The 13,656-nt window shown below is 40.9% G+C and overlaps 1 protein-coding gene across 2 annotated transcripts in view; it reads left to right on the forward strand.

Moving 5' to 3' along the window:
- The window catches only part of PDCD6IP (programmed cell death 6 interacting protein), a 500,749-nt gene that overhangs the window by 83,734 nt on the left and 403,359 nt on the right, over positions 1-13,656 (forward strand). For both annotated transcript variants that reach the window (XM_086964745.1, XM_086964744.1), the window contains exon 3: positions 4,802-4,871. In XM_086964745.1, the coding sequence (XP_086820871.1) occupies positions 4,802-4,871 (70 nt within the window). The remainder of the gene's footprint in view (positions 1-4,801; positions 4,872-13,656) is intronic.

Raw genomic sequence — 13,656 nt, forward strand, 5'->3', positions numbered from 1 at the left:
CTTACAGTAATCGCCGTGGTGCGCAATATCACACTTTTTAACACACACACGTTTTTAGATTTTTATAACATGATGACTTAGTTTTCCCTGATGAACACTTAGAGGTGTGAACAGATAATTGCTGCCTCCATCCTGGTTTTCTCTGTCTCGTTGACAATTAAAGCTGAAACCTGTTCATCTAGCAGATAATCTGTAGCTAAACATCTTTTTACATCTTTGATTAAAGTTCTTTCGTAGAATGTTTTGCTCTTCCACATTAGTTTGTTGTAACTTGGGAACTGGTTTATATTCTAGTGCAAATACTGTACTTCCTACCAGCTTAAGTTACCACCTCGTAGAAGTATAAATGCATCAAACACTGACTCCCAGCACATTCACTCAACCACACTACACCATCAAGCACATACATATCCCACTGACAACCTGTTTATGTAGGCTAGCACACAAAGGCACTAGACTGCACCATCAGCACAGAACACCACACCGCCACCCAGCTGGTGCTAGCAACACACATAGGCATAATGTATTTTTTGATAATTAGTTGGTGCAGGCGTTTTTAGTCCGATATGGTGAGGTGACTGACGAATTTCAACAGGAAATTTTACACACATAGACAACAAGCACTGGCGTTGCCAATAGGTCTCGCAATAGGAAAGTTGGAGCTATTGGTTTTGTAAATGACATTTTATATTTATATATAGTTATTGACAATGCCAATAACGATATATAAATATAAAATGTCATTTACAAAACCAATAGCTCCAACTTTCCTACTGCGAGACCTATTGGCAACGCCAGTGCTTGTTGTTTTTTTTGTTCACATTCTCTGCTTGACTCATTTTAGTGTTATAAAATGAACCGGCAAAACGGGTTGTATACATTACTCTGGGAAGACCATACAAAATATCACAGAACTAAATTAAAGAAAAACAAACAAACCATTCTGCACATTAGTGAGGCCTTCGCATGGTGGTCCAACGAGGGAAGTGATGGATGGGTTTGAGGCTGCTCACATCTGAAGATAGAACCAACGGGGGTGCGGCAATAGGCTGTCCGTCAATCCCAAATCCCAGCCTGTGCAGTTAGCAGGGGAAAAAAAAACCCAACTCAACGGAAGTGCGACATTCCTGCATTAATAGCATTTAACATAAGGCTTAACGCTAAAAGGTTAAAGTTTTTGTTTGGTACGCATGTAAACAGAAAGCGGATTCAATGTGACTTCGCATTCATTACAATTTTAAATGCAGAATTTCATGTTATAACACAGCTATACCACTGTGTCCGGTTAGTGTCCTCTGCATTTAGGATCACATGTAAATTCACAGTGAATGTGACGACCACCTGGGACAGAAAGAATGATGTGATCAACACGAGAAAAAAAATATCGGGAGATAATGCGAACTTGGTGGTGATGCAGCAGTCAAGGTAAACAAATAGACTGGATGCGCTTTGAGTCACTTATTTACACTTCAGTAAATTCGCCGTTTATGAAGAACGCCAAGTTTAATACAACACTTGTAGATCCATGCTTATGGAATGTACTGTACATTGGACTTTATTTTTTTTAAACTTTGGAATCTTCTACATAGTGCATAGCTGCCAGGGTTTCAGATTGCCATGTGTGACATTTTCATAATTTCAGAGTTATTATGAGTGACATTTTAATGAATATGAGTGACACTTTCTTGCGAGCAATATCAAGGTATGAAGATGAGGAAAACCTAGAAATATGAGAAATTACACATTTAAGGAACAAGAAACGCATTAAATTAACATGTGCACAGCGTAAGAAATAATTGTTAAATGACTTCCATGTATCAGAGTCATGTCTAAGGCATACACTTGGAGTCATACAAATATCAGAAAGTTGATTTGCAATATAATAAATCAAGACTCTGCAAATTAGTTTAGGAGCTGTTTTATTTCGGTTGTACGTTGTTTGGAGGCTTTTGCTGCCAGCCTTTGCCAAACACAGATTGCCAGCCTTTGTGGTGGGCCCCTCCTTCCCGTAAATTCAGGAAAGCATAGGGTCAGGGCCTCTTTCTGACGTCACATGAGTGACCCGGCCCAAGAGGGAACTGATGTCCGAGAGGCCCTACAACATGAAACATGCAGTTAGGTACACACCTCACACGGCGCTGGTCCAGCCACCTATGTCACCTTCTGAGCATTACGAACAGCAGGCACCTGATCGCGCAGTGCAAGACACAGGCTGGTAAATTTTACATATTTCAGCTGCAGATGGGAGTCCGATTGCAGTAGTTATGCTGCTCCATTGCCATTGGTGGCAGTGATACAGTCTCCGCCAAGGCTGGCCAGGAGGCTGCAGGCCCTGGCAAGATCAGGGCATGAACCACTGTGGACCACTGGAATAGGAGTTTACCACCCGGTGGCCCCAGCCCGCCTCCAGTGTTCTCCAGGATGGACAGTGAGTTCCCCCACTCACAGGTAGCCATAGCCACGCCGCGATCACTAAGACAGGATCCATATCACACACTGTGCAATTATCGGGACACCTTGCAGTACCCGCATGCCTGTGTTATCTTATTCGCACACCAGCTTGAATACACACCTCCTTCCCAGCATCCAATGCGCACCAGACAACTGGCAAATGCCTGAAGTAAGTGAGCGTGGACATGATGCAGACACACATTTATGATCTACCTCAGCCAGCTGGGCACTCAGCTGCTCCCCCGGGCCGCTGCAGAATTCGATCTCTTTCAGCTCCTCCTGCGTTTTAAACCAGTACTGTTATAGGCCAAATTAGCATTGCCGGTGATGACCGTGGTACGTATAAGGTCTATAGGGCTGTTCAGCAGGGTCGTCCAGTGAAAGGCTGTCCAGGCTGCCTCTGCTACCCATGTCACTCACTCCTCTCTGTCTTCCTTGGCAGCCTGGCTGCAGCAATTATTAATTGATTCGACGGACGGCCGGGGAGCTGACAGCATGCGGGATGTGGCCCATGCACCTTGTGAGCAGCAGCAGCCAGCCCCTTACTAACTCAACCCCAGTCGAGTCCAACCCTGTCTCTGCCTCGTTTCCTGTTCCAGGACGTGAGGTCACATTATCAACCCCCCCACGGCGCCACAGAGCTGCCTGTAACGAAAGCTCCGCCGGGGTCTCCAGGAAGCAGCCGGGCAGATATTATAACATTGTAGCAGGGCACTAGTGAGCGCGCAATCTTTTAACTGTTTTGTGTTACTGTCCGAGCTTGGCAAGTGAAGTCTGCTGCGGCCCGGGCTGGGCGCATGGCACATAAGTGTCAGAGGCCCCGATTCAGTGCTGTCAGCAGAGTGGCAAAAAATGCGTGACAATGCATTTCAGTTCGGTGATGCGGTAACACCACACTGAAATGCGTTAGCGTCACGCCTGATGCGTGATACTTGGCAGGACTGATAGTGTGTTCATTCTGGTTCACGGATAAGCACGCCTGGAATTAGTGGGCCACAACCTGAGGCACGCCTGTAGTGTTAGAACGTTGCACGTTAAACTGGCAGCAGCAGTTCTTTGTGTGTGTGATGGCGCAGGCCCAAGTATCACTGTCAGGAGATGAGTAACAGCCCGGTGGAACAAGCATTTGCAATGCAATAGGTCTCGGATTTGCGAACGTTTAAGCTAGCGACATTGTAAATGACGATGCCTTTTATTTATCTGTTTTAAAATAACAAAGAAATAAAAGGCTTTGTAAATGACCATGTCAATAGCTCAAACTATCACAAGTGCAAGACCTATTTCATTGCAAATGCTTCTTTCCTAATATTGGTATCTGAAGACTTTTATTTGCTCTCTATAATCTGACTTGGGTACTACAGTTACTTGAGCTGCACTTATTAAAACCCTCAAGCAATTCCATCCGTAGGTACCTTCATTGAATTTGAATAAAGAATTACACTCCCTCCACTTACAGTTCAGAATGTGAAGCTTTCAGGGAGCATAGAAAGATGAACTGACATACTGCGTTAAAAAGTATCACCAGAAAAGTATTTATATCAAGAGGTTTTCTAGCCTGCACTTTGTTTCAGCACTTGAATGGTCTTGGGAGAAAGCTGGGTTGTAAGATTTGATCAGTGAGATGTTAATGTTAATGGGATTTATAAAGTGCACAAATACCCTGGGGTGTCTTGGCACTGAGAACACACTAGCCCGACCCAACATCTAATTTTGGAATAACCAGATCAAAGATGTGCCATCTCTGCTTCAGCACAGAATCAGTGAATCAAAATGGCACCCAGGTTGTTTGAAATCTGGTTCAAGAGCAGTACTAAGAACTACCTATCAAAATCCTTTAAGTAACACTTAAGGATTCTGGCATTTGTTTTGTTTTTTTATTACATTTTAGGATTTAGGCATTGCATTTGTTTTAAAAACATATTGTTGGTGTTATAATTTTTTAATGTTGCAAAAAGACTTTGATTACGTTCTGTATATATTCTTTGCTTGTTAGGTTCAGCACTTGGGCTTAAGGAGATTATGTGGATAGGCAATATGTAAGGACCTAAAACCATACAATTGATTTGGTCTTTTTCGTTTTCTAATTTTCATGACTTATTTGAGTTAGAAATTGTCTCCTAGTAAACCGTTTAACCAAAAATATAAAAATGTTTATGATGTGCTTAGGACCCGACCTTTAAATTCTGCTACAACCTCTTTCTCTGTGGTATAGTCAACTTGGTGTTTCATGTGAAAGGTGAAACGTTGATGCATAGTCACTTGGAATTCAACTGTTTCCTTTTTTAATTACAAATGTTTATTTTTATTTCTTGAATGCAGCAAGTATAATAATCTGTCCTTTTCCACCCAGCTCTGCTTGACTTTCACTTGGAAAGATGCTTTTGATAAAGGATCCCTGTTTGGAGGTTCTGTTAAACTTGGTAAGTATTTTCGATCGAAATGTTTGATCTTTCACATGCTCTCTGATTTTGTTCCACAGAATGGATAAATTATCTAACAAATCATGGCTACCGGGTGATATAGAAATCTTATACTTGCTATATCTCTCCTCTCGCATCAGGCCAATAACTCAGATGCAACACAACTATTATAGTTGTTATGCCTGCATTACAAAGTTTTTCTTTTAACTAAGACCGCAATTATAGTTTTTGAGTATAGCACTCTAAATATGGCATATGTACTCCTTGTTCAAGTCAAAAGCACAAATGGTAGTTGGAAATATCCCAGCTGCTTACTCCCTCCCCCCTCAATGTCAGCCAGTTGATGTGGGTTTTAGAGTATTTCTTTTTTTTGGTGGGGGAATTTATTTAATAAATCTTTATTTATCGTTTTATCAATAAGTATTTAAAATGAAGCCAGCAATCAAGATTTTAAAACGACGTTCACATGTGTGGTACAACAGGTTACCAGGAAGAAAGCAGGATATCATAATAAACAAGAGACCTAAATGAGGAGGCAAACTAAAAAAGATAGGACATACCTCAAAAAGCAAAATGGCATATTAGGCGTCATACAGCAGTACAGGGGAGTGATGAATATAAGCTAGGACAAAAAACTAAATGTTTAATCTGTTGCTTCATCAACCATAGAATTATCCATAGACAACAAACAGTTCTGAAGTGGTTTCCAAATATCCTTGGGCCTGGATGTAACTGGCTGCAGGGAGGCACACAATTCAGAATTAGTATCACAGTAGGGCAAGTCTTTCAGCCCAGCTGCCACCATGGGATGGTGTGAGCATCCCAAAGGAGTGAAATTTGTTGCTTAGCTAAAAGTAAAACTATAGCAGTAGAGCGGCATAGTCCCAATGGTTACATACCTGTAATAAAGCTGATCACACCATGCAGCAAGCTTGAAGGATGTAGGATTTATTGAAGAATTATCATCCTGTAGTGTATTTCCTATATCCCTAATAGGCTCTGCGCATTGGAATAACATACTCTATAGATTTGACATAGGACTAAGGTCAGTATGTCTCTATTGAGTATATTAAACTTAATTGTGTGTACCAGATAACTAAGAGGTCACTAGAAACTATCTCGAATAAACAAGAAGGGATTAGTCTCTGACAACCGCATAAACATGACAACTGTGTTTCCCTAGTACTGGAACAAAGATCTTCAGAGTCGTGGAAACAATAGATAACTATTTCACCTAGTCAATCATGCATGCTTCGTTTCTACAGAGTTGCATAGAAATAGAGAAATGGGCATTTCAATAAAAGGGGTTTATTGAACAGTCTTATTTCTCATGCAAGAGATATGAACTGCTACAATCGTTAGACAGAATGCGAATTATAATGTGAACAGTAATATAAAATAATACTGTAATAGCATTGTCTGTTGCTATTACATATATAAAAATACATACATAAATAACACAGGCTAAAATACTCAACTGGTGCTTCTAAAATACTCCTACCCCAGTGTATCTAACCTAGGTCTAGTACGAGGGAAGAAGTAGGTGCTGCCTTAGCATAGGTTTTAGTTCTGCCAAGAATTGCCAAAGGTTTCTCTAGGTTCTAATCAGCTTAGAAAGAGAGAGGTTGGTATCTCTTTCTCTGGACTCTATTTCCCAACACCCCGCAAGGGGAGTCAGAAACAATGAAGCTGGATTCTCGGCAGGAGGATGACAGCGTCTAGTCAGTGCATCAGCTGGGGAGTTGGCTTCCTTCGGTACTTGCTTTGGCGAGCTTTGTCGTGCAAGTAGGTAGTCGAACTGCACCAAACCACACCGTGCTTTACCATAGCAAGTGAAGTTATTTTTATACCTTTAAGGTGTTTAGAAATACCAGTATTGACGTAAAGTCGGGCATATGAACGTCATGAATGAACCCCTAAGGAATAAATGTTCATGCATAGTAAATGAGTTCTTGGAGAAACCAATATCCAAGCAAGGGGAAGTCCCTAACGGCTTAAGAGTCTGGTTTTCCAAGAATTCGTTGTGACGGATGGAAGTAGCCATGCCTGAATTTGGGTAGCATGTACTATGCAAAAATAAGGACTGGATTTCTATGCCTATATAAGGGTAATGTGAATTATACCTATATAAGGGCATGAATCGGGAAATTAATACAGAATCTAAATTGATATACAACAATCCATAGAAGAAACGTCCTATCCACACAGCATCTAAGCAGCAACTGACAACTGAGAATTCTTAAGGAGCTTCAGAGAATAACATTCTAGAACTGAACCAATACACATGCAAAGGGCACATATCTTAAACATTATCTAGATCATAAGATGAACATAAAGTCAGCACATATTAAATATCCGGTTATAACACACCTTTCCTCTTTACATGAAAACAAAACAAGGGGAAAAAAACGACTGTAAAATAAAGTAACGAAGAGACACTGAAGTCTTCTTACAACAATCATTTTTGTGTAACAATGGTGCTTGTTCTGACGACTCTATAGGAACTACAGGCACATAAGAGCCTTTAGCACGTAAAGCAGCAATCCTACTCCTGTACCAAATGCGACCATCATTTAATTTAACAGCATTTTGAAAAAGCTTTTTAACAACAAATGGAGATGAAAATTTAGAAAGACCTCCAGCTTTCTGGGGTAAACAAACTTTCACTTTGTCACCCACATGCATGCATGTGTGCGAAACAGCATGTCTAGCATCAAAATAATCCTTTATTTTAAAGCCTTCATGTTTTGTGATCCATGACCAGGAACAGCATCAGAAACACCAACACCAGAAAATCCTTCTGAATTTGTACCAACATGTTTATCTCTCATCCAAGACTGAAACAATTGTGTATTAGGACTACGCCCCCTAAAACTGTTCAAAAGGAACTTTATTTGTGGTGGAATGAGGTGTAAGACAATAAACTCTTACACGATCTGCAATTTCTAACTCCCAATCCTTACCTTGAAGCTTAGCTAATTGAATGGACTCTTTGAGGACACGATTAAACTGCTCTACCATCCCGTTGGTTTCAGGATAATAGAGAGCACATCGTTTGTGTCTGATACCATTCTTTGACAAATACTCCTCCATTTCTCTTGAGAGCAATTGGACTCCATGATCTGTTAAAAGACAGTCAGGAAGACCCTCCCTAGCAAACATTTCTTCCAGAAATGTAATAACATCCTTGGTTTTAGTGCTCCGTACAATCTTGATCTCTGGCCATCTAGAAAACCTGTTCTTTAAAACCAACATGTAACACTGACCAGAACAACCAGAAATGGGTCCTAGAAGATCTAAAGCAACTTCTTGCCAGCACCTGTGGGCTCCTGACATATCACCATAGGTTGAACTCTCGTCTTTAACCCTTTCGATGCTGATGACGAGCTCAGCTCGTCATGATGCACGGTTGAGCTGTGCTGATGACGAGCTGAGCTCGTCATGAAACAATGGAAATGGGCATCATCCAGCACCGGAGGGGAAAACACCTAGCAGCGAAGGTGTTAATGCTTTGTCGCACTTATTGCACACTGCACAGTCTCTCACTGTTCGCTCAACCTGAAGATCAACACCAGGCCACCAGAAATGCAAACAAATCCTCTCTTTGGTTTTCGAAACACCTAGGTGTCCCTGATGTGCCTGATGAACAATTCTTGACCTAACAGAAGACGGAGGAACTAGTTTCACACCCCTCCATAGTACTCCAGAACTGATTGACAATTCATCTCGAACATTCCAAAACTTACGAACTTCCTCATTTAGTCCAATTATACCTTCCCCCCCCTTCCGTTACCAATTCAGATACTTTCATAAGAACAACATAATTACTCATTGAATCTTTCCATTCTTTTTCATTCTAAACATCTGTTATTACTTCACATACTTTGCATTCATCATCATCCCTCAAGTCATCCAAACCCTCAGGAGTAGAGCTTGAATTGGTCTGAACAAGGCGAGAAAGACAATCTGACGCTTTGTTTTCTACCCCAGGTATGTAATTACAACAAAATCATAGTCATGATGAGCAACAATCCACCTGCAAATTCTTCAGGAAACTGCTTCCAGACTCTTTTTAGTGAACAAGTCTTTCAACGGTTTGTAATCTGAGCGTACAATAAATGAGCTTCCCCAAAGAAATGCACAGAGTCTCTTTCTCTATGACTGAGTGCTGAACTTCCAGTCCTACCAGTGTTATAGAGCGAAACATAATGGTCTCTTCTTTACCACCTTTTTCAAGAACTGCACCCAGCCCCTTTGAACTAGCATCAGCAAGTAAGATAGACTTGGCTGTAGTATCAAAACTGCGGAGTGAAGGAGCACTACTTCCAACTCCATTATTTAGGTGACCACACAAATTTTACATCTTTCTTTAAAAGTGATCTCATAACAAACGTGCATTAAGCAAACTGAGGAACAAATTGGTTATAATCTGCCATTCCTAGGAAAGTGACCTACTCATCCCTGGTTTGTGGCTCTGAAAGACCCTCAATCGTTTTCACCAAATGATCCCTTGGTTTCACACCCTCCTTGGTCAATTTGTGTCCCAAGTAGTCAATTTCGGAAAGATTAAACCTGCACTTACTCTCACGAAGGGTCAATCCACAAGACCTAAACCTAACCAGGACAGCAATAAGCCTCTCATCATGTTCTTTCTACAAGGATCCATGTATCAGAACATTGTCCTGATCTGTCTTTAAGCCTGCCAAACCATGCAAGACGCCTTCCAATGGCTCGTTGAAAGACTGAAGCAGCAGAATTGAGACCATAGGGAAGGCGATTTAATTTGTAAGTCCCAAATGGTGTGATTAAAGCTGTCAAATTCATTGAATCACTATCTATCTTTATTTGATGGTATGTTGCTCTCGGGTCTAAAGTAGAAAAGACCTCCGCCCCCTCTAGTTGGGTCAACTTTTCAGTGATATTCGGGAGTGGGTACTTGTCTGCAACAACTGCACGATTAAGGCTGCGAAGATCAACACAAAGCCTTCTCACCTGAAGCCTTACGTGCAAGAACGACCGGAGCTAATCAATCACTTGCTTCAGTCTCCACTATGATGCCTTCCTTTTTTAACTTCTCTAGCTTACTGCGCATGGAGTCTGTCAATGCCAAAGGCATACTGCGCACTTTGCAAGAGACAGGAACAGCATCTGCTCTAAGACTGTGTAAGTATAATCTAAAATACACCCCAACTTTTCCCTGAAAACTTGTTCAAACTCACTGAGTAAGTCATTTACTTGAGTGACATTAACTGACTCGGGGATATCTTCCATCTTGCAAGTTAGAATACTCTCAACCTTACACGTTAGAGCAGTAAAAGACTCTTCCATTACAATACATGGATCTTCACCAGGATTCAACATCACTCCAAGATCAGCTTGATGGATCCAGCTCATAATACAGTCTCCCCTGCAGGATATGTATATTTCCCAGCAGTAAATGTGCCTTTATATTCAATTTCACCCAAGAAAATAACCAAATCATTTTATAGGTTGACCTCAATAAGCAAGAGGTCTGATATCTGGTTTTAAAACTTTAACTTTGTTAACCAAAGTAGAGTCATGACATCTTTTTGGGATTAATGTAATCTTTGCTCCAGAATCAAAGAGCATTTTAACGGTATGACCATTTACTTGAACGCCTTCAACTGGGCTCTTGGTGGCTTTACTATAATCTTCGACTACATGAACTAGAACCTCACCACAATGAAGTTCATCTGACTCCGAATCTGAAGCATTCTGTATGAAAACTTCCTTCACACGTTTGTTCTTTTTGTATACTTTTGTCCTACACACTTTTGCTACGTGACCTACTTTACCACAATTTTTAGACTTAGCGGACAGAGCAGGACAAGATTTATCATTGGCTAGTTGACCAACAGTGTCACAGCGATAACACTTCACTGTAATGTTCTTCTTAGGTTTTTCATTCGTCAATACATTAGATTTAGAAGTATTTGGTTTTGTAACACTTTGTACTTTTTCACCATTTACATTAGTACAGACTCCTTTGTAGGTCTCGCTAGCGAATGCAGCGCTTGCGCTGCTTCGCTAGCGAGACTCTATTGTTGCCGCTTTGATGCTGGAAGGGAGACAGGAGATGGCACGCGCGGACAGGAGATGTGCACGCGTACAGACAGGAGATGTGCATGCGTACCTACAGGAGATGTGCATTCCATACGCGTGCACATTTCCTGTCCCTGGACACTGGCAACGTGCGCTTTGTTTCCCTCTCCCCGTCGGCTCCATGGAGCTAGCTTGTTTACCTTCTGTGCGAAAATGAGAGGCAGAACAGACAGGGGCAAGCAAAGAAACAACCAAGTACAGCTTCAATAGCTTCGGTGGTCCGGTAGTTCACTGGTTGTGTTGGGTGTACAAGATATTCACCAGTGCCACCGTCGCAATGAACAGATGAGAAGGGGTGGATTTGCTCTAATCTGATCCGACCTCCAATGAGTTATATGGTATTATTTAAACAATTCATTGGTAGGAAAAAATGTTGCACGACTAGTTCCCGATGGCTGGTTAAAGTTTGTTTCCAAACAATCTGGTCAATTATACTACCAAGCATGCCCAACATCAACTTGTCTATTTATTTAATTATGGTTCCCTTTAGCTGATAACACAAATGCAGACTCATGTGAAAAATACAGAAAAGGGGAGATCGTTCACTTACCTCCTTCCCAAGTTCAGTCTGCACACAGTCCAGCCGTAGCTTCCACTGACAATTTAGTGGCAGATTGTTAACGAAGTACACAGCAACCGCCTTCCGAAACTGAGTTTCTTCGTGTAATTAATTACACGAGTGTGTAGAAGTAGCGGGCTACAAGCATGCTCGCTCCCAAACACCCGGCTGCATTCTCTGCTCCGTCACTTTCCTTGGAGCACAGAGAAGGAGGATACGAGCTAGGGCTGATTGAGTAAATCTTGTTCTATTTTAAGAGGAGGTGGCAAACTGTTTTTTTTACACAGGTGATGTCATTTGCAATTTCCTATTATTAGCCTACCCGTAGTCCGCAGTTTCCTGCTTTGCTGACATTTACCCCCATGTACTTTTCTTTGTATACTTGAAATGGTTTTTTTTTTTTTTTTTAGAGTTTCATAAAAAAACGGGGTTTACCCTGTGTCCCTCAGAACCTGGGTAGTTTATGGTTAAATAAAAATTGGTTCTGTCGGGTAGCAAAACAACTAATTTGCAAATCCTATCTGCATGCAATATAGCAACCTCCCTCTGACAAGAATTCACAACAGGTTCTTACAATGAATGAAAAGAGCCTACTGGCCCTGTATATATTTGTATAAATTGTCTATACTGAAATTTATCATTGTACATATTGTATGTGTCACGCGATCACTATTCACTATTGTCACTTTTTGCACTTTTACTAAGATATTGACAGTCATTTATGAGTTGTTTTGAATACATTTTGGAAAATATAAAGGTAAAACCAGCTCTATACAGGCTTTCTTTTCATTCATTGTAAGAACCTGTTGTGAATTCTTGTCAGAGGGAGGTTGCTATATTGCATGCAGATAGGATTTGCAAATTAGTTGTTTTGCTACCCAACAGAACCAGTTTTTTTTAGAGTGACCGTTGCCACTGAAAATGGATATCTCATAGTTAACTTTGTAAAGTTTTCCTTCCAACTTGCAGCCTGGATAGATTTAAAAAAAAGCTAAAAGGGATGTGAATGTGAAAGTCACGATTTTAATTTGAAAGCTGACATGCTGAGTATTTCGCAAACTATCGGTAATCATTGTGTCAATCATTTTAATAACTGAACATGTTCGAAAGAAAATCTTTGCAACTCCACTCTCCTCAAATTTTAAGTTGAGGTTTTACAATTCCTAGCGTACTTAATAATGCTGGCTGAAAATACAGGCTCTAGCTAAGCCCACCTCATGTTAGGGATAAGTTGGAAATGTCCAGTTGAGACTCGTTTGTGAACCCGGCGTCAGGCTGTTTCTATCCATCGGCCACGTAGGTGGTCGCTTGAAGTGCCCTAAGCAGGGGGCACCGCAGTCTTAGCAAAATGTAGCGCTACAGTGTTATGCGAAGCCCTGGTGAGATGTACATACAGCAAAGGGCAGAGAGGGGAGCAAATAATGTTCATATCCTAGTGCGCAATGATTTCAGCCAAAAACAGCAGAGAACAGGCAGCACGATTTCTGACAACCCCCACCCATATCCAGCATTGGAAGATTCCATTATCTGTGGTTCTGAGGCAGTTGTATGAGACTGTATCGATGCTGTTAAATTTCAATTTTCAATAATATTCCCTCTATAATATCGACCTACCACTAATCTGTAATGTAAGTAGAGATGTACTGATTTTTAAGTCCACCAATGCTTACCTGGGGAATGAAGTGAAAATTAACCATAGCGTTAACTCTATATATTGGATATGATTTCATTGCCATGCAATAAATTACTTTCAGTATAGCGACCCAACACTTGTGAGGTTCGTTCACATTTAATATAAAAAAATAACAAAGGAATGCAATACTAGAATGCTTTATAAGCATGACTAAAATAGAAGTGTTGCCAAAACTAGTTTATACGTTTTATTTGAAGATCTTCTTGAGCACGTAGGGCTATTTAAATGGCCCATATAACATTTGGCTTCTTTAGTCTGTCAGGCTCTTTCGTGATTCGTCGGTTTTAGACATTTGTGACTCCAAGAAAACTGAAGCTGCATAGTGGCAGGCAGGTTGAAGTCAGCCATTGATTTCATCGGGCTACTGAAACATTTGTTGATTTGTGGAGATTTTATTATTTTATGGAATG

The sequence above is a fragment of the Lissotriton vulgaris genome, chromosome 4_1 (genome assembly GCF_964263255.1).
Source record: "Lissotriton vulgaris chromosome 4_1, aLisVul1.2, whole genome shotgun sequence".
NCBI lineage: Eukaryota > Metazoa > Chordata > Amphibia > Caudata > Salamandridae > Lissotriton > Lissotriton vulgaris.